Raw genomic sequence first — 20,230 nt, 5'->3', positions numbered from 1 at the left:
TTAAAAGTAGCTCCCACTGAGGCCGGTTTTGAAAGGCCACAAAGGTGTGGTATTGAATGTACTCTGAGACTCAGATACTGGGTACATTCTTTCACTTACAGAAACCAGGATTGAAGCGTGCCTTAACTGCCGTCCTTCAAAGTCATTTCCAACTTCCTAATTTCTGTTATAATGACGATTGATTGCGGTACATCTCAGGTCTCTGCTTTACTCTCAGTTTTGGTTCGCAATGACAAATCAAAGGGTCCAAAAAAGTATTAAAGCACACACACTCACACACACACAGAGTGCAACAAGACCTGCATTGAGATGTCCAACGATCTGTGGCCTGACATTGCATATAAATCAAGCAATGTTTTACTTTCTCTACTATAGTGGTGGATCCACTCGGGTGTTTGATCGAGACCAATGTTGAGTGTCTGGGACTTCCACAACGAGCACAAAGCAGCAGGTGGTCTGCGCGGTTGATGACGAAAAGGAAATCGCAGAAGGAAATGTCGCTCTGAGCCGTCTGCTGGTATCTACATGGAGGAGGCCCATCCTTCTCTCAGACCTGCGGGCCGGAGAGCGAGGCCAAAAACTACGGATTTGGATTTGGTGTGAACGAGTCTACAGACATGCGAGTGGCTCTCTCAGGCTATACTTCCTAAATTAGCTAATGTATTTAAGCTAAATGCTAACATCAGCATGTCCACGAAACCGACAATGAATATGTTTGCATGCTTTTGTGAAGCAGGTGTGATGGGCACCACGTTCACCCTCTTAATTCAGCATGTTTGCATGCTAACATTTGCTAATTAGCGCTAAAGACAAATCGCAGCTAAGGCCGGTTGGCGTCTTAGATTTTCAGGTATTTTGTCATTACTAAAAAGATATTTTGAGCTCGTTGAAAGGTAGTCAGTTTGGACCAAAGTGAACGTGAACAGCCGGCATTGACATCCAACGCCATCCATTGAGCCAGGCTAAAGAAGATTACCACCTACGTGGCATGTTTCAGAGCTCCAGTAGCTCTACAGTGTACCCTGTAATCCATGTTTGATTCATAAATATACCTGATTTATAAAATAAACAATACCTGCAGACCCTGGCCAATATCTATAGCAATATGAGCTGTTGATGGTTTTTCTTTTTTTCTTTAATAATGATAAATTGGCTGATATTTCTTTGTTTGTTTTTTTCATCAACCCTAAACAAACATTAATGTGTTTGTTATTGTGGTACTGTTGGTCAATTACCTTAGGTATAAGTTGTGCATTGCTGTGCAAATTGTCTTGTTTTCTGCCAACATATAAGCTTGATATAGCATGTATAACATTGCCTAATGATGTTTGGCATAAGGTGTTAGAATCCCACTCTTCAACTGACATGACATGACCTCTTAGAAGCAAGCTACTTAGAAGTTTACAATAAAGATGAAAAGATAATATCATATACAAAAAAGTCTTGTTTCATATCGTATAATAACCATATATACATTACATGTAAAAAGGCATTGGTTATGAAGGCAATACGCAGCTTCAGACAATCACAAAATGAAAGCAATCACAGTGAACAGCAGGGCTGCACGGGTCATTAAAATGTCCAGCGTTGCTTATAAAGGGACGCTTACCCTCATATTGTGGATGGAGGCGAGGCGCGTAGGAACCAAACTTGATCAGGACGGGGATATCGAGTCCCCGTCGGACCCATTCAACCACATGCAGGGAGGCGGAGGTCACGCTTGATGGCTCCGAGGTGGGAAAACTACACTCCAACTCCGCCGCACCTCCGACCTTTCCACGCACCTCCAGCCTCGCACCTCCGGCGACAACTGTTGCGTTTAGGAAGCAAAGAGAAAAACGACTTGTTAGTTACGTTACCGCCATAAGTGACGGGATGAGTACCCACGGAGAGTGGCGTGTGGGAAGAAATTTGCTGAAAAGATGCAAACTTATCAAATGATGGAGATACTTACAAAATAGGCAAAGGATTGCCACCACTGTGAAAGTCTGCAAATATGATCTCGATGACCCCATATCTGTCACTCATGCAACCTGCAGCATGTTCAATCTGTTGGCAAAAGAGACACAATTGTCACAATCACATTACTTCCTTGGCTGCGTGCAAGAGGGGAGCCATCTGTGACAGATTTTCAAACTCAAAAGGCTGCAGCAGAGCTGTCGCTTCTGTCATAATTTTACAGACAGGAGGAGAGGAGCGCTCTGATTTTTATACAGCTTTCAAATAACTGGAATTCATCCCATATCATTACACAAATGGGCAGAGCTGCCGTCTGCTGCCAGAAAACTCCCCGGCCCTATATCCTTTTCTGAAAGTAAATGTCATGAATGCCACATAAATCTCTTTTGAGAGTCACGTGCGGGAGCGACATCTAAGTGTTTTATTTAGAGCACATCAATGAAGACGTTTTGAGTAGAGCGGCCGGGGGGGGGGGGACTCAGCACTCAAGGACGGAGATAAGTTGAGCTGATGAGAGAGGCTGCTGCAAGGCACCGACGAGAGGCCAACTGCATTTCAAGAAAACAACACCTGCTTCCGTTTTGATCGAATGTGGAAACCAGAGCGGAGGAAATCCACTTGATAGGTCGGATTTAGGACACACACACACACACACACACACACACACACACACACACACACACACACTGGGCATTAATCATTATTAACGTCAATCACCTCCTTTCCCTTCCCTCCCATAGAAGCTGCAAAATGAATACATTAATTAATAAATGCCACACGTGCTGTTAGGAGATAGTGTACCACGCAGGCCATTTACAGCTGCTACTGGTTAAGGTCAGATTTTACAGCAAATAGGTCCGATATCGGTGTCACGGACAAACACACACACACACACACACACACACACCACTGCTGAGGCCTCGTCTGCTTCAGTTCACTCACCACCCGTAATGACATCTCATTAGGCTGAGTCGATAACAGCGCAGGGGCACCCGTGTAAAGAGCAAAGGTTTCACACACTGAAACATCGGGAAGTGTGTCGTGCAGACACTCGCTCTCTGTTCCAAGTGCGGCGAACACTCCAACTGTGCCTCGAGTGTGCGGTTAATTCACTCACTCCGGCACAGCGGTCAAAGCAAGACGGTAGGGAGCTTTTTTCTGAACAACAGCCCGCTGCAGCTAAGTGGAAAGTATTGGGGGTAATATTGAATGCAAAACTATTCCTACTACTGAAACCGGAGCAGAAGTGAAGTAATGGCAATTGCTGCAGAAATGGCGTCATTCTTGTGGGCCAACCCTGAAAGATAAGGCTTTTACACACCGTAGGGGGTAAAGGTCAACCCTATTGACCCAAAGTAGTGTCTGCGTTGGCGATGTAGCGCTACGGTGTGTTGTTGTGCGCTACATTGTCACGTTAGCATTACATGAGTTACGCACAACTATGAGTGATTGAAGGCTTGAATTGATCTGAATGTACAAAGACTAAAAATGTAAATGTAATTGAGGTTACGTCATTTATTTTAGTCGTCGTTTTAGTGAGTAAACTTTACTCAAAATAGAAATATGAATTTATATCAACGGCATTTACTTAAAAAATAATTGAAGCCAATTAAAACAATATCCCTTGATTTAGATACATTTATTTCATGCAATCACTTTCGTAAATAAAATTGAGTCAATTCAACAAAACACTGGAAACCTAACAAATGGCGTTATGTAATGAAGGGAAGAAACACAAAATATGACACTTTCCCTCTTAAATGTGGTGGACTGAATTTATAAAGTACTTTTAATGAACGTGGTAATTTGCCGTCGCTGCCAGTCTAGTGGTGGAATATAACTCACCGAGAAAACAGAGTAACCTTCCCTCTGCCACTGGTTTAATTTGTGGTTGTAGTATTGACAGACATCTTGTCACACCAGCAGGGCAGAAGGAGGGACTTAACTATTAGTTATGATTTCTGTCAATAAATAGAAGTCACAGTTTTATCGACAGCACCTGGCTTGCATCATTTCCTGCTATGAAAGTTACTGTAGTCCATTTCTTGAATGCCACCTGCCACAAAGTGCAGCGTCAACATGAGCACGCAAAGCACAACACAGCAGTCAGCAGTCTATTAACACACGCCGCACGACAGGAAACATGTGACGCAATAATAACAGCACCACATTCAGGGCATGAGTGAAGGATATCAAAATGAAATTAAGGGTTATACAAATTAGTTTTTGTGAACTTTTTGTGTGCGTAGTTTCTATGATTTCATGTGCAGGTATGCGTGTTCAAAAGCTCCATTATAAAAGGGAGAGAAAAAAGGTTGACTTTAATGGATTTGTATGGTCACATAATGATGTCCTATCTGCACTTCCTGTGTGTGAGCAGTGAGCACACCCCGCCGACCCAGCAGCCTCACAGGCCACACCTGCCCTCCCTAACCGCGGAGGCTTTTACGGGCCTTTTTTCCCCTTTTCATTTCATGGCTGGGGCAAAGTCTAAAGGGTGGAAAACAATTACGCAGGCTGTCAACAGCTGCAGTGCCTTGTTCCAACACGCTCCCATGCTTCAGCAAACACACAGATTTTCCGCAGAATCAAAGTGAAAGTCAAACAAATAAATAAAATAAAAGGAATCTGCCAAATGCCATCTACGTCACAGACTTCCACTGCCCTTCATGCAAAGCAGCACAACACTGAGCTCATCCAGAACTTATTACATTCGAATTAGGCAGGAGAGTGTTTACGGAGACCGGGCCAGGCAAGCCAAAGTTTCGACATTATGATTGTGTTGTTTTCTCACCGAGGGGGAGGAGGGAGGACGTGGGGGAATTAGCAGCGAGTCATCCCCGTCTGGCACGTGATGAGCACATGCTCAGCATCTTCTCCTGGCTCCTCATCGACTGCCTCTCGTTAACTCAAAGAGAGTGGCAATGACAAGGGTTGGATGAGATGCTGTTTACCGCGTAACTGATTAGAGAAACATAACCAGACACACTTGGGCCTCCGCATTTGGCCTCCAAATACAGACAGCCAGGGCTGAAAAGAAACGTTGTTTGTCATTGCATTGCTCTGACAAGGTAAGACTTATTTTGCGCGTCTGGCAAAATAACAAGGCAATAAAGTAGAACAACAGTGATACAAAAGAGAGAGAGAGAGAGCAAGGGAAGTGTGGTAAACACAGTAAGAAGAAAGATGAGAAGAGGCAAAAGATTAATAAAAAAACTGCAGGATTTTTTTTTTCTTCTCCCTGTCATTAAATGTGAACCAAGAAACTCCTGGAGCTGCCGAACGAAGCGGCCCGCGCAGGTGAAACGCTCGGCCACGGCAACACAGATGGTCCCTAGACGTTTCGCCGCGGATGTGTTTTTCCTCCCTCCGACATCGCAGACAAACACAGTGACAGCGTGGCACTCTGGGAAATGTTTAAAGCTCTAATAAATGAGCCAGTAGCTCACAACGGAAAGCGTCCTGTCTGGCGCAGATTCATCAGCCGACAGAAATAGAATTGTGGGCGACAGGCGCGCCGTTGAAAGTCTGTGTTGTTGCCGTTTTAATCTGCGCGAGGGAGAGGAATGGAGGTGTGTGTGTGGGGGGGGGGGCAGCTGATTAATCACGGCCGAGGCAGACTAACAGATTTGTCAACGGTGCCTCCTCTTTCCCCCACCACACTTGAAGGTAAAAGATAAAAGGACCCCTGCACAATTGTTTCCTGATCAAATTCCATTTCTTCCGGCGTTGGTTTGTCTCTTCCCAAAACGGGTCCTTTATAATGTGTTGAGGTGCTGATGTAGACAGCGACAGTACTCTATCCCGTGGGGAATGGGAATCGCGGATAATTGTTCAGTGGGTTGAGATGGTTTCATGGCTGTTTGGATCTGCCAAAAGCGAAAAAAGCAAATGGTGTTTCTCTTTTACTTTAAAACTAACAAAATCACAACGGCGACCATTCCTCCCGGAGGTGCGGCGTGCTCCATGGATTCATGTTGACTATTAGACAGTGGAAAAAGAAGAAGAAGAAAGGATCCAAATTGATGCAGTAGAAGAGATATCATCTTTTTCCTCCACATCCTTTCGCCTTCATTCCTTCATTCAGACACTTCCAATACCCACAATGCAACTCAAATGCTGACAACCCGGTCAGAAATGCGGATGTGTGTACGCTGATGGCCTTGAGCTGAGACGCTCTGGTGAGCTCCATTCTGACTCCGGTACTTTGCGTCTTCAGTTCCAACCATCGTTGACTCAGGTGACATCGCTTGAGGCGATTCATCAGATTACCCAAACATAACTTTTCCGCTTCTCTCTAACGTCCCACAGAGCTGACCCTTGAGACCTGGACTGTTTCAGGCCTCGATACGACACTCTGCACTCTGTGTTGGGGCCGTCTCAAAAGATGTTGACAACTGTTCGAGGAACCTTGATCGCACCATCAACGACACTTGAAGGCCGCTTGCGTCTTGATCCTTCTGTCAAGGTTAGTGACTCACAAGTCCACCAATCGGATTATGACACTGTAAATACACACAGATGCAGTGGAGTCATAGGAAAATGTTTTGAATGGGGGACATCGACTTGGTTCTTGTTGCATTCTATTTTCCACGCTGCCACAGCTGTTCCTGTGCAACATGTCGCACAATGACACGTTGCGCAGGTGATCCACAACAACAAATTTGCGGCCCGTGTATAATTGTTTTCTTGATGAAGTAATTGTTTCTGATCAATGTAATATCAGAAAACTGAAAAAAGATGTCTTCTCACTATTTCCCAAAGCCATGGGTGATGTCTTCCAATGGAGGATTTTGTCCGACCCCACACTTTGATTTCGGCGTAGCCCATTTTAAAATTCTAACAAAAGCTTCCCGTCACAATAGGAACCCTCACGTGGCTCAGTTTGATGTGCACTTAAGAGGAAATGGCACAGACTGAAAAGAGGAGAGGGAAAAAGAAAAGAAAAGTGGCAAATAAAGAGACTTCCACTGTGCGGGTAATGCATCTCTGCTCTCGGGAGTACAAACATCAGGTATCTATTCAGCGAATCAGACAGCGGGTATCGGTAAATCCAGACAAAAAGTCACGATCTCTAATCTGTAAAATATGCTTAAGTCGCACAAGGCAGAGAAAGGACGTCAGGGGTTAAAAGCAAAGGTGGAGCAATGTCACTGTATTGTGTAACACAAATAGGCGACATCGAAGTCTTGGCTCTGAAGTCTCTATTTAACAAAGACAGATGCTTTCCAGATTGAATTACCTTTAAAACAATGATTATACTCCAAAAGTAGGTTTAAGTACATACATATATATATATATATATATATATATATATATATATATATATATATATATATATATATATATATAAAATGTGAATCCTATGCCAATAAACTATGATTATAATACCTCTGTGCAATTATGTGTAACGTCTGAGCCGGAATGTTTTGCTTTTTCGCCGTCAGGTTGTTGTTGTTGTTGTTGTTGTTGGCAGTCTTTACATCTCAGTCTGATAACTGCTGCACTTTCACTGCCACATGCGCCGCTCCCCAAAGATGGGGCGATGCGATTGGCTGCCGTCAAGTTGATTCAAAGCGTATCCGTCATCGGTTGCTTTTACAACATCATTTTTTTTCTCCCTCCCCCTCTTGGAGAGGATACAAAATCATTCCAAAAGTCACTTGAATCTACAACTTGAGTCGCCATTCCCAACACCCAAGATGAAGCGTGACTGTGCAAAAACAGCTGAAACTCGATATTAAAATATCGGTTGGCGAAGCAGAAACACATTTAATCCCCATTTTCTTAATCGGAGGAGCGCAATGACGTTCCTCCTGAAGTATTTGGCTATTTTACAGATTTTTCTTTTTTTATCGTTGCTATTCTTGCTGGTGTGTAGTGGGTGGAGCTCAGTAGGCAAAGAGTGATGACACAAATGTCCATCCAACCAGCATTAGGCAACATTTGAACCAGATCAAACCACGCCCACAGTACCGAAGAAAGCCGCGAGAGGGAGCTTTTGAGCGTCAAACTCTAAATAATAATTTGATTTTTGTTTGTTTTTTTTCAACCTTGAAATTTGCTTAAATCATGACTATCGGTCATGGCTTAAGCTTGTTAAATAAATAACTTAAGCTTGTTAAATAAAGAACTTTGGAGCCTAAGGTTTTCAAAGGCCAATACTGGTTGGTTTTACACAGCCGCCATTTTGAATGGGGTTTTCCTCCAACAATCGGACAGTCGTTGATTTCCAGTCATGGCATTGTAGTGCTACAGAGACTCTGTGGACACGGATTAATCCTTCAGAATTAACAAATTGAATCTAGTTTTCATAAAGTATATTATGAGCTAACACTGAGATACAGCATGCAAAAACACTGGCATGGACTCAGGAGAGATTTGCAGGATGTCATTTGCATAGTTCAGACTGCTTTAAGTGTCACACGTGAAGTATTTTCTGGCTCAACATGAGTACTCTTTTATAATAAAAAGCCTTTTCCACAGTTGATGTAAACATTTTTTCGCAGAAAAGGGGGACTGTGCTCGGCAGACTCCATCAAACCAGAGATGGAGTTTGAAATGATTAAATGAACCATGTCTGGGGGAAGTTATGAGAATATTTTCTCTCATAATCTGTGAAATGAAGAACGACTCTTGACACAATACAAAGTCAACAGCACAAAGAGATGACATTCACATTGTGTGTCTCGCCATCGACAAATGTACTGAATCTTATGAGCTCAGACTCTTGCTAATTTTGTTGGAACCACCAACGACTAAAACGCTGTGTGATTTTAATGCAATTACATGTAATCTTGCTTTTTTTCTTGCTTTTTTAAGAGCCTTGAATGTTATTTTAATTGCTGGGATTGAGCCAACAATATGTTCTTGCAGCTTTTTAAAGCAAACCTTCCAGACATTAACTTTCTTATAACCATGACTTCACCAAGATGTTTAAGGGCTCAAAAGTCTATCCGACAAAAAGTAGTTGCACCACTATAATCTTATAACAACATACACATTAGCACAGGCATAACCCTAACCCTAAGCTCCATAACAACTTAATTACCCACGTTTAAATGCATAAGAGGGAATTCCGCCCTCACAGTGTTAATTTCTCATTCTTTTCAAAGCTGCTGGAAGTCAGACACTTTCAGACTCATCAAGTTCTGCTGTCTATTTTATTATGATTATTATTACTATTACTATTAGAATTATCATTACCGATCCTACCTGTAGCTCGGTTACTGGCGGCCGCTGAGAGATTTCCTGTTTAGTTTTTTATAAAAAGGCATCCTTCGTAGCTTCTCTCAGTCTCCAAACGTGTCACTCTGAGTAGAGGGGCCCTCGAAGTGCGAGGCGTCGCAAATCACCTGCAACACGAGCGTCTTTTTTTCTTCTTCTTCTTCTTCTTCTTCTTCTTCTTCTTCTTCTTCCTGTTGGAGCCCCCGCAGGCAACAGGTGTTCATTTCACGTACAGGTGACAGTGAAGCATTGACCCACTTCGCTGCGCCCAGGCTGAGCTTCCAGGGAGTCCGGCCCTCCCCCTCGCCTCCCCCTTCCCCCCTCCCCCTCGCCTCCCCCTCCCCCTCCCTCTCCCCCTCCCTCTCCCCCTCCCCCTCCCCTTCGTCCCTCCTCTGGCCGCCGCTGCTGTGTTGCGTTCAAAGACTCAGACCACATTAAACGGGAGTTACCGCCACGGCCCTTTAAGCCCTTTAATGTTTATAAGCCGGTGCAGATTTAAACATAGGAGTTTTGTTGGTGCAGGCAAAGGATGAAAAAGCGATTTTATTTTTTATTAGCCCCTTAATCCCCCTGATGGCACCCAGCTCAGTGGTAGCCACAAGAGGGTGTCCTTTACCTGGTGTTGGTGGCCAATCCCTGTTGGGCCTATGAGTCGGAATCCAAATGCATATTATCGCATGTATATGCATGCTATTCAAAGATGGCAGCTTTCCCATAGGAACAACATAGTAAACTGCAGCTTGTGAGGGGCTCTTGTGTTGCCTCTGTGTTTGCTGCAGTTTGTTTTTGTGCATTTGTCATGAAAATCAAAAGTTCCCTCTCCCTTTTTTTTCTTATTCTTTTGTGAATGATGTAAACCAGAGCTGTCAAACTCAATGCCGCATCAGCATTTGAAGCATTCCAAAGGGCATCATGTAAGTTTAATAAACTGCTTCCTAACATATTGTTAGCATGTGATGATTTTTTATTCGAGTGTATAAATGTTGTACATGCATTTATATAAAAATACAAGTGAGTACATGTATCTGTTATTTAAACAGAAATCCATTCAATGAGCAAACCTAAAAATAATAATGACGAAGATCAAACGCACATTACTTTGTTCAAAGCTTTTTTATCACAGTTGAGAAGGAAATAACTCTGGTCCAACAACTAATTGTGAGCTGCTAAGGACATGTGACAAATGTGGTCCGGGGCACACCTGCTCACATACCTGTAGGTGGTCTGGGGCACACCTGCTCACATACCTGTAAGTGGTTCGGGGCACACCTGCTCACATTGTATTTCTTCATCACTGACACTGCTTCATGACACAGAATGCTTACCAGTTCGTCTCCGTGAAGCACAAACGTGTATTTGCTTTCCCGTCTTCTTTAAATGGCCTTCTCTCTGCGTCAATCTTTCTCTGCTTAGACATTTTGGGATTATTTGTCGATCATTTTCAAGTTAAGTTGTCTTTAGTTAAACATCGATATGGAAACACTGCTTTTTAGGATGCCGTTCATTAGCGGGTCACAAAATCATAATTGCATTGTGGGAGATGTAGTTTATGGTCACTGTACATTGTAAAGCAGCATAGACTTTAATTTTAAGGCGCTCATATGCCTCCCAAGCTGTCGTGGGCCACATAAAATGACGTGGCGGGCGAGATTCGGCCCACGGGCCTTGAGTTTGACACCTATGATGTAAACCGTTATGCAGAAGGGGTTGTTTCTGTCTTTCTCTGAACAAAACAAAACTGCCCGTTCAATGTATTAAAAGATTCATGTGATCTGTTTGCTTTTCTTAATTTCGAATCTATATTGATTTATTTTCATTTTTTATTATTTATAAGACAATAATAGTCGAAGAAAGGAACGAAGTTTAAGATTTACAAATATATATTGTTTTGCGTTTTAACTTTTGGTTTAAATAAAGTTCAAGCATCTTTTACTACCATGCTAGTAGGCTGGAGAAATGAATCTCTGTGACATCTGGCTCAAACATAAAGGGCAGAGCAGATACATATTTACGTTTACATATTCAGCTACTGCACAGGAAAAAGGTTGGGGAGGAGTTTCTCATGAGTACTTTGAATTCTTTGTTGCGTGCGTAGATGTTTCCATTGACAGTGATGGGATTCGAGCCCATGAATAAAGTCTCTTTATTACCTGAAATGGGTTAATTCCCAATGTATCTCCATACTGTGCCTTCAGAATCATGTTCCCCACCGCGATCAAGGAACACACAAGGCAACACTTTCAGATTTCACTATTTTATTTTATATTTGATTTCTTAATCAAGCACGTGCATGTAAAAATACATCTTTCTTTGATATTCAAAAAACAACTGAATATGCACAAATACTTTATATGGAAAGTAATACATTCCAGTCCAAAAAAAATAATACAAAAAAGGTATTCAATCAATCTTTGGGATAGGGCTGCAAATATAATGATCATTCGGGAGAAATACAGCCCCCTCTCCCCACTAGCTTTCCATAAAATCATATGGACTACAGTCACAAATACATATTTGTTTAAGATACAGAGCTGTGCAACTGTGCAAAGAACACAAAAGCGTCTCAGTCTTCGAGGTCGTGGACATTTTCTCGTAGTAGTAAGTCGAAGGCATCTGTGTGGTCTCCACAAGTGTCTCGCCAGAGTTGTCCTCCTCATTTAGAAAGTTGAGTATATGAAGCCACTAAGGTTTGCCAAGCTGTCTCGTGTCAAAGGATGATGCTCAACACAGAGCATCGTAGAAGAAGAAGAAGAAGAAGAAGAAGAAGAAGAAGAAGAAGAATTTAAAAAAAAAATCAGCAACACATTTCACAGTGATGTGAAAGTTTTGCCACATTTGCTACATTCAGTTTGGAAAAATCAAAGCAAAACAGCAGGCAGACAGTCTCAGGGAATACATAGTGTGGCCAAAAGGAGGAGGTGGGGGGGGGGGTAGGAGACTCTCCACAGCTGCCATTCGGCTCAGTCTCCGAAATCGGGGATGTCGTCGTAGGAGTAGCCCCGGTAACCCTTTGCGGCGTAGTAGGCGATTCTCAAATGGTAAAACCCAGGAAGGAAAACGAGCAGACCTATGATGATGACGGGAATGGTGCGGTCCGGGTGCTGCAGAAACATGACAAAGAAGAGCAGGAGGCGGGAGGTTAGGAGCAGAGTCTGTGATGAGAGGGGGGCTACCGGAAGATATTTCTTTGTACTTCAAAAGCTTGGGAGGAATTCATCGACTTCAGGTGTGAATCGGACTCCCCTCCCTTGTTTACTCGCAAACATTAAAACGTGGGAACACCCGCACTTGGCGCTGAAGGATAGAAAAGAGTGAACCACATCGGGCTTTTGGCATTCTTATCGCCACCTCGCCTGCCAGCGCAACACAAACATGTTCAGACTGAGGGAAAGGGGGGCAGGAGGCGTGCGGACGGAACGACTTCATCGGTCTGAGGTCTGGTTTCATGCAAATCATTAGTCATCTCACATACAGGAGGAGCAAGGGGGGAGGGAGGGAGGCTCAGGGCACAGGTGTCATTTGGCCACCAGATGGCAGCCTTGTGCACAGAGTGTCGGTGGCCCTCTCAGAGATGCACTGTCATGGCCCTGCAGGTATCATCTTATCGAGGGGAACTGTTTTTTTGTAGTTTGTTTTAAGAAAAAAAAGGAATAAATCTTGACATAAGGGTTTGATGCTTCTTCTTCTTTTATGAATTTATTTATGAGCCTTCAAGCACATCCCATGGTGTGCTCAGTTGTCATGGAGATGGCTCACCGTCTAGCTGGTAAGCGGACCTCGTGTTGAGTTTCTGTTTTTGTTGTTCATTTATTATTTATTTTTTTCAATGTATTTTCTTGTGGTCATTTTGGGGAAGTGATCCTTGATTGTTATTCCTGAAGGAAAGCGGGAGGTTGTGTGTTTCAACGTGGGGTTTCTTTTTCCTTTCCTTTCATTTGACACAGCTGTGACACACACACAGACACACACACACACACACACACACACACACACACAAACACACACACAGAAACAACTTTCGTTCAACCCTGAACTCCTCCCACAACGCCTTGCATCAGAACCAGCCTGCCTCCAGTTTTCCCTCTCTATCCACAGCCTGAACCTTTTCGTAATTTGCCGTATTAGAGAAGCTATTTCAACTCTCGTGGGCTAATTGGCAAGACGACTCCTGAAATACTCTGATGCTGCCTTCATGGCAGATCCAATTTTCTGAAAATACAATCTGCAGACTGGGGTGGAGAAGAAAAAACACACACAAAAACAGACGCATACGCGCACACACACACACATAAACCTCCCACTGATAATTACAAACACAATATGTGAGTGATGACGTTAGGAAGCGGAAACCGCAGCAGGGGGTCTACCTAAGTTGGCACTCCGAGCTCGAATACATCAAAATCGTTAGTTGTAATCAAACGCGCGCGGGAACGAGAGCGCCGTGGCCATGAAGAACGGTAGAAAACTGACAGCAGAGCAATGCAATGCCGGGGACAGCAGTTCAACTACAGCTATTTAAAAAACAGAGACTAACTCGAGACGAGTGTTTTGATTACTGCACGAGTTGTCAGATTGCGGAGGCCGGGTTGGCTCGCTATCGATGTGTGGAAACCGGGACGGGGGATCACGGCGAGACACTTTCCTCGGTGCCGGCCGAAATGTTTGCACGCTGTAGCACCAAACTCGTCAAAAGCACCCGAAGCCGGCCTTCAACGCCTGGTCAGATTAACCGCATCGTTTACTTCCTCTTTGATCAGATAGCAAGAGGAAAAATGCTGCAGATATTAGGATGTTTCATTTCGGCAATTTTCTTCTACGGCTGCTTGTGTTGAGACAGCGTTTAACATCTAATCGTCACTTGTAGACAAACACGGTTACCTTTCAAACAGAGTGCTGGTGCAGAAACTCTGGTATTGTAACGGCACTAGTGTTGTTACAAACCATACCCTTCTGACACTTTCCAGCCTAGACATCGATGGGGAGGATCAGGGACGTGAATATTGTAAATAGGAGTGCAGTAAGGCCTGTGAGGTGTGTGTACGTTCTCCCATAGAGAGGGATTTACTTTCACATGCAATGATGATTCCTGGGTGATTACAGAGTAATATTATTTATTGACTCGTTTAACGAATGAACAAATATCACAATGTGTTAATTGGTGAGCTGTGGAGGTGTTGGTGGGTGGATTTTGCAACACATTTAGGATAAAACTAAAGAAATAAAAAAACAGGAAACGTATAAACGCGCATCTCTCGTTCACATATAGGAGCAACATAAAAATAGATGTATCTTCCAAGCGCGACATACACTGGGAGCAGACAGGAGGCGGGCGGCTCAGACAGAAACATTTTAGTCACAAATGGATTTTTCAGGAGAACAAGCCTGGCGGGGTATTTACTGTCAGTTTTAAGGAACCCAAACATTATGGGGGAATGTGACATGCCTCACAATAAGCTTATTTGGCAAGAGAACAATAAACTGTATTTCAATTTATATACCAGGGGGAGGAAGGTATGGGGACGCAGTTCCAATTGTGGCTTCAACTGCCCTTGCAATCTATCTGTATGTGAGACCTATTTTTGAACCGATTGACTGACCAAACTCACCTCGACCTTGATGGTTCCCGACAGAAGGAGAGCCCCGAAGATGATCAGCAAGGAGCCGATCAAAAACAGGAATATCGCCAGCGCGATCGCCTTGTACGGCACCTTTGGCGGGCTTTTCTTGAACTGGAAAGCATTCAAATGTTGGACAAAAAAACATTTGAGTCAGTTTTATTTTCATCATTATGGTGAATCATAGCAGAAACTGCAGCTTGCCTCAACACCGGTAAGTACTTGTCTTTCATAATAATTATTAGAATAATTTTGGATCGCATCAAAACTAAAATTAGTCACTGAAGAAATACTGGGAGCTGGCACAAAACAGAGAAAAATAAAAAGTTTATCAGACTTGTTCTTTTGCAGTTCAGAAACTAGTCTAATCTCTCAAGTTTAATCACCGAAGGCTTTGGCACATCCCCAAGAAGTCATTAATGATGTGGATTTATCTCGGATGTGTTGCCTGTGGTCGTAACGGGGTTAAGAATGAGGCAGCGGGAGGTCAGCGCGACAGAAGGAACACGTCTCTCACCTGCAGGTCGATGTAGCCGTCGTCATCAGCAGCGAGCCGTGAGTACTTGACCTTGTTGTTGGATATTCCAACGCCCAACATATTCCCTCTGGTCGCCTTCATTAAGAAGCTGTTTGGACGGAGAGGCAGAGAGGTGATCATTCACAGTATTCTTAGGTTTCAGTACTTTTCTCGTGCTTTACTTCAGCAGGAGCTCATCCTCTGTTTTGGTGTTTTTCTTCCAGTGCTCAGAACAGGGGAGGGGGGCTAATTATTCCACAATGTACCAGTCGCATGCGCACACACACACACACACACACACACACACACACACACACACACACACACACACACACACACACACACACACACGCACACAGAACTAAGAAAAGCACCACGACGCTGATCTGCCTCGAAGGAACTCGGAGAAGTGGGGCGACACGTTGCGATCTGATCCTCCTCGAAGCCAGAGTTTTGTTTTATGTTCAAGATATTTGGCTCTGTAAATAGTTATACTTGATACCCCACCCACTTCCCCTACAGACTAAATCGAGGAATACAAATTTAAAAACCATTGTTCCTGCATGAAGAGAGAACGGATGAGCTTCCAGAAACATTATGTGGCTTTGCCGCCACGCGACACGTCAACTCGCCGCAGGATGAGGATGAGCTCCGGGTTATGGCTCCTGTGCAGTCGCGACGCTCGCTACAAGAAAAGGGGAATGCTGTGGATTTAGCCAAAATGAAGGAAAGTGCACACGAGATGAGCTTTCCTGGATGCCCCTGTATTATCTGCGAAGAACACATGCGGCCTCGAACGAGAGCAAAAGCAACAAATACGTGGGAGTGTTCATTAGTATTCATCCGGCTTGGTTAAAGCGAGGCGGAACCTTTTGTGCAAATACTTCTCCACAAGATTGTTTTCGATGCTGTTACTACAGACCTGTAGCAACTCACTGACAACGTGACGAGGCCTGCATGACATCACTAATCATAGGAGACCACCACCCCCCGACACTGTGGAAGACCTTCACCTGGCCGCTGAATGTGCCTGCCTGCAAGTTTGACATGTGTCGGCTCTTTCAGAGACAGAAGAACCGGAAATCCCGGACGGCGTGTGACCCCTCCTTTCTGAGAGTCAGTGCTGACCAGCTGGGCACCCCCATCTTCACACAGATCTTTAATAGATCACTGAAGCCGTGTGAAGTGTGAAGACCCCCTCCCGACGACTTCAAAAGCTCCACTATCATCTTGGTCCCAGAGAAACCCTCCATCATAGATTTTATTGCCTGCAGGTCTGTCACTCAGCCGTGTGTGGGGTCATGAAATCCTCCGAGAGACTGGCGCAGGTCCACTTGAAGGACATTACAGTCCCCTTCCTTCCGCTGGACCTGTGGATGATTCACTCGACGTGGGACTTCCTGTGCAGCGCACACCTGCAACTCTGCAGGGACACACTAAGTAATGACAGGATATGGGACCGGGACTCCAACACCAACGGCTGGCCCCTGTAGGAGACCCGTCTGTGAAACTTCTGAAACGCCATCATCTTTAACCTCATTGCATACCCGCAGATGTATTGGGACATACACCATCTTTGTCTGGAATACTAAATAGTATGGTCGCATTTGGTTGTTGGAAAAACTCAAGTGTGTCTGCTGCGGGAAACCTTCAGACTTTCTCTTCCAGGCACGAACACACAAAAAAAGCTCGGCAGAAGATTACTTCCTGCGCCAATTCAGCAAGTTCAACCTGCCTCAGGAGCTGCAGATCCAATTTTACACCGCAACGATTCAGTCTGTTCTCTGCACATCCATCACTGTGTGGTTTCAGATCAGCTGCCAAACGACACAGCAAACAGTCAGGGGGAGTGCAGAAAAGAAATGCCTGGTGCCAGGAGAGGCGCACTAACTGTGCAATGACACTGCAACACCGACGTCTACTGTACCTGTTAGTTACAGCCTATATTGTTTTTGTTAAAACATGCTGCGATTATCATCACTGTCAAATATCTAAGCACACTATATGCAGCCTGCTGTCATAGACGCCTACGTCAGGTGTGTTACATTAATCATTTTAAAAATGTATTCTTTTTGTTTACACATTTCATTGTGTTGTTGTTGTTATCCGATGTGGAAGCATCGGTTTTCATTTGGCAAAATGTATCACTGTATTTGCATGCATGGAATACATATTTGTAATATTCTTGGTTCCTAATACATCCGACAATTTCACAAACACATATTTGATGGTATGTTTTAAAGACTGAAGCTGATCTTGTTTATTTTATAAAATTATTGACGCACAATGGAGGGATTTTCTATTTCTAAACCATAACTATGCCCTTAAAGCAGTACGTTCAGACCACTGAAGTTATACATGAGGATGGGATTGCTGTTCTGGGGGAAACGTTGTTCTTGTGACGCAGTACAATCCTGGTTACGTTTAGCTCGTTTAGTGCATGATAGATTTTTTTCAGTATGGCACTTATACTTCTATGGTACTTATTGCAGGTCACCACTGCATGTTCTGTGAATGACCCGTGTAACGGTAACGTGCTGTCCCGCTAGGATCCCCTGCTGCGTAATGCTGCTTCTCCTGCAGCTGTTTCGTGTCTTGCTGCGTCGTCACGTCAAGAGGTACTGGACAACACAAACATCCACAGGAACAACAACAAAAAGGTCCACGGGAGCAGTTTTGTATCATCCCCCGCGAGCGTAACGTCACGATAAAGTTTAAATTCGCAATCCCTCCACTCGCATGCTATCTAGGTCAAATCATGTGACGTTATATATGGCTAATTACTGGCTAATAAACAAGTTGCTTCTGTGCATTGGCAACATTATGCAGCTGAGGGTTTGATTTTTTGTTTGTCCAGCAGAGGAGATCAAAGGGAGCCGCTCACTCAACCCGCTTTGTTTACCTCTGAGCTCAACCCTAATTAGCCGGAGCATTAGCTTCTCACAAGTTACGCTATCAAACTCCAGCTGACGTGACAGGACGCAAAGGGCTTTCAATAGAAACCTCGTTTTCATCCCCTTGGTCAACTCTTACCTTCACTCGAGGTATAATTAGCAGCTCTGATGCGGCTTTCCGTCGCAGACTGCTCCTCTACGGCGCCACATCCACTTTATTTCCATTGATGGAAATCCGCGTCAACTTCCTTGTTTTCGAGAATTGCGCATGCGCACAGAAATACCCCACTGTCCCATGTCCTGTTGTTACAGGACATGGGACAGGAGACAGATAGATACGCTATTCATCCTGCTAGGGGGAATTGTTTCGTTGCGGCAGCAACATACAGTACACAAATAAATACAGTACAAGTAAAGTAATATTAAATATAAAAATGCACTATATAAACAAAATATAACAGAAGAATATTACATTAACTAACAATTAACAGTGCAAAGATGTAACCAAACACACACAACACTATAATGATGGTATAGTTGCATGATTTATTTTGCCAGAGGTGTTATTATGGCATGAATCATCTGTCCTTGTGACAGCGGAGCTGGATGAGTCTGTTGACAGTCCAATAGGAGTTTGTTTGTATAACGGAAGAAAGATATTTTCCTGATTTAGAGTGCAGAGAAGTATCAAAAATAAAGTTTTAAAAACAAAATAGCCTGATTCACCAAAGTATTGTCACTCTCTGATTGGTTAAATTGGATCACTGTATTGTTATTGCTAATGAAAATGAATGTCATTTTTTGTTGTGCCAGGTGTATATGAAATAGCAATGCCTTGTATTATTATTTAGAAAAGTGTAAAGTAAATGATAACACTTAAAGTGACACTTTACAATAGTTGAGTAAATATATATTGTTACATGCTACCAAAAAATTGTATTTGTTGGTTCTCAAAAATGTTATTCCAACAACAATAGGGGGAAAAAATACCCTACTGGTTCTACTACTCCTTGCAACACGGTTACATCAATAAAATAAACGGAAATCTTAATTGTGGGATTTGTCTTTCCGTCATGAACATTTGTCTGTTGTGTTCTCAGTCCTTACCTTGGCCTGCTCTTCTGCATGGTCCTTCACTGGTCTCCTTCACATGTCCTTCAGTAAACTACAGAATATTGACGGATTCAAACATTTCCAGCAAAGAGCAATTTTGTTTGCTTTCTTTTTCAAAGAACTTCAGCATGAACTATTCGATGCAACAAAGATGGTGTGCTGGCTTGCTGTGTAAATGGGAAATGGATCTGTACTTGTATGGCTCTTTTCTAGTCTTTCGACCGACCACCCAAAGCTCTTTCACACAACTTGTCATCACTCAACCCATCATTCATCATTCACACACTGATGGTAGGAGCTAAGGTGCCACCTGCCCATCAGGAGTAGCTAACCATTCATACACCGCAGGCACAGCTAAAGTAAAGTGTTTTGCCCAAAGACACAGCAACATGGGCAAGCAAAGGGAATCAAACTGCCGAAGGACGACCCTGCACACCACTGAGCCAGAGCCACACAGTGTGTGTCTTTTTTAATTTGATTCATGTAAGGCTACACACTTGTGCAGAGGATGTTGAGGTAACTGAAGACCCTCCACTCAAAATTGCACACATGTGGCCCTTAAAAATGTATCTTTGGGTTTGCCAATGCTGTTTTTCATTGTGTTAGATTTCCATTGCACTCTTCTTTATTTGTAGCTTCATATCTTGTTTTTCTTTACTGGAAACTTGTAATGTAATCATGTTCCAGTCTATTTGCTGATTGGCTCTGCAGCCGTTTGTTTCGGCAGAAAGTAAGTGGCACTGCACTTTCAGAAAAAACATCCTTCCCTTTGAGCCCGCTACAAAGTGGATTGCCTGTTGTGACAGACAGTCACATTATTAGTGGATTTAAAAACGAACGATATAACTAATGTTTTTGTTATGAAGCTGCAAAGAGTTGTGAGAGAATACATTCATTTGGTATTT

The 20,230-nt window shown here is 43.5% G+C and overlaps 2 protein-coding genes across 2 annotated transcripts in view; both read right to left on the bottom strand.

The window, feature by feature from the left end:
* igsf9a (immunoglobulin superfamily, member 9a) overlaps nt 1-9,314 on the bottom strand; it is a 44,427-nt gene extending 35,113 nt beyond the window's left edge. Inside the window, exons 1-3 of the mRNA XM_068574201.1 lie at nt 9,175-9,314; nt 1,955-2,049; nt 1,610-1,810 (exon numbers count right to left, since the gene is read on the bottom strand). Of these exons, the coding sequence (XP_068430302.1) occupies nt 1,610-1,810; nt 1,955-2,015 (262 nt within the window). The 5' untranslated portion in view covers nt 2,016-2,049; nt 9,175-9,314. The remainder of the gene's footprint in view (nt 1-1,609; nt 1,811-1,954; nt 2,050-9,174) is intronic.
* Nucleotides 9,315-11,424: 2,110 nt separating this feature from the next.
* On the bottom strand, nt 11,425-18,470 carry LOC137784281 (transmembrane protein 230-like). Its single transcript, XM_068574826.1, has 4 exons — nt 18,352-18,470; nt 15,319-15,427; nt 14,793-14,915; nt 11,425-12,287 (listed from the first exon to the last, which is right to left on the bottom strand). Exons 2-4 carry the CDS (start codon nt 15,418-15,420, stop codon nt 12,147-12,149), a joined length of 366 nt encoding a protein of 121 aa, XP_068430927.1. The 5' UTR covers nt 15,421-15,427; nt 18,352-18,470; the 3' UTR covers nt 11,425-12,146.
* Nucleotides 18,471-20,230: the final 1,760 nt, after the last annotated feature.

This window comes from Clinocottus analis, unplaced genomic scaffold (assembly GCF_023055335.1).
Source record: "Clinocottus analis isolate CAN_PGR_092001 unplaced genomic scaffold, fCliAna1.0.p SCAF_13, whole genome shotgun sequence".
Classification (NCBI taxonomy): Eukaryota; Metazoa; Chordata; class Actinopteri; order Perciformes; family Cottidae; genus Clinocottus; species Clinocottus analis.
The sequence above is the reverse complement of the archived record's forward strand: the minus strand, read 5'-3'. Positions and strand labels throughout refer to the sequence as shown.

What these genes read in the sequence shown, in the direction of transcription:
- LOC137784281 (XM_068574826.1), bottom strand. Translation starts at nt 15,420, where the DNA reads ATGAAGGCGACCAGAGGGAATATGTTGGGCGTTGGAATATCCAACAAC. An exon ending in ACGGCTACATCGACCTGCAG is followed by an intron (nt 14,916 to 15,318) that starts GTGAGAGACGTG and finishes AATGCTTTCCAG; the next exon opens with TTCAAGAAAAGCCCGCCAAA. An exon ending in CGGGAACCATCAAGGTCGAG is followed by an intron (nt 12,288 to 14,792) that starts GTGAGTTTGGTC and finishes ATGTTTCTGCAG; the next exon opens with CACCCGGACCGCACCATTCC.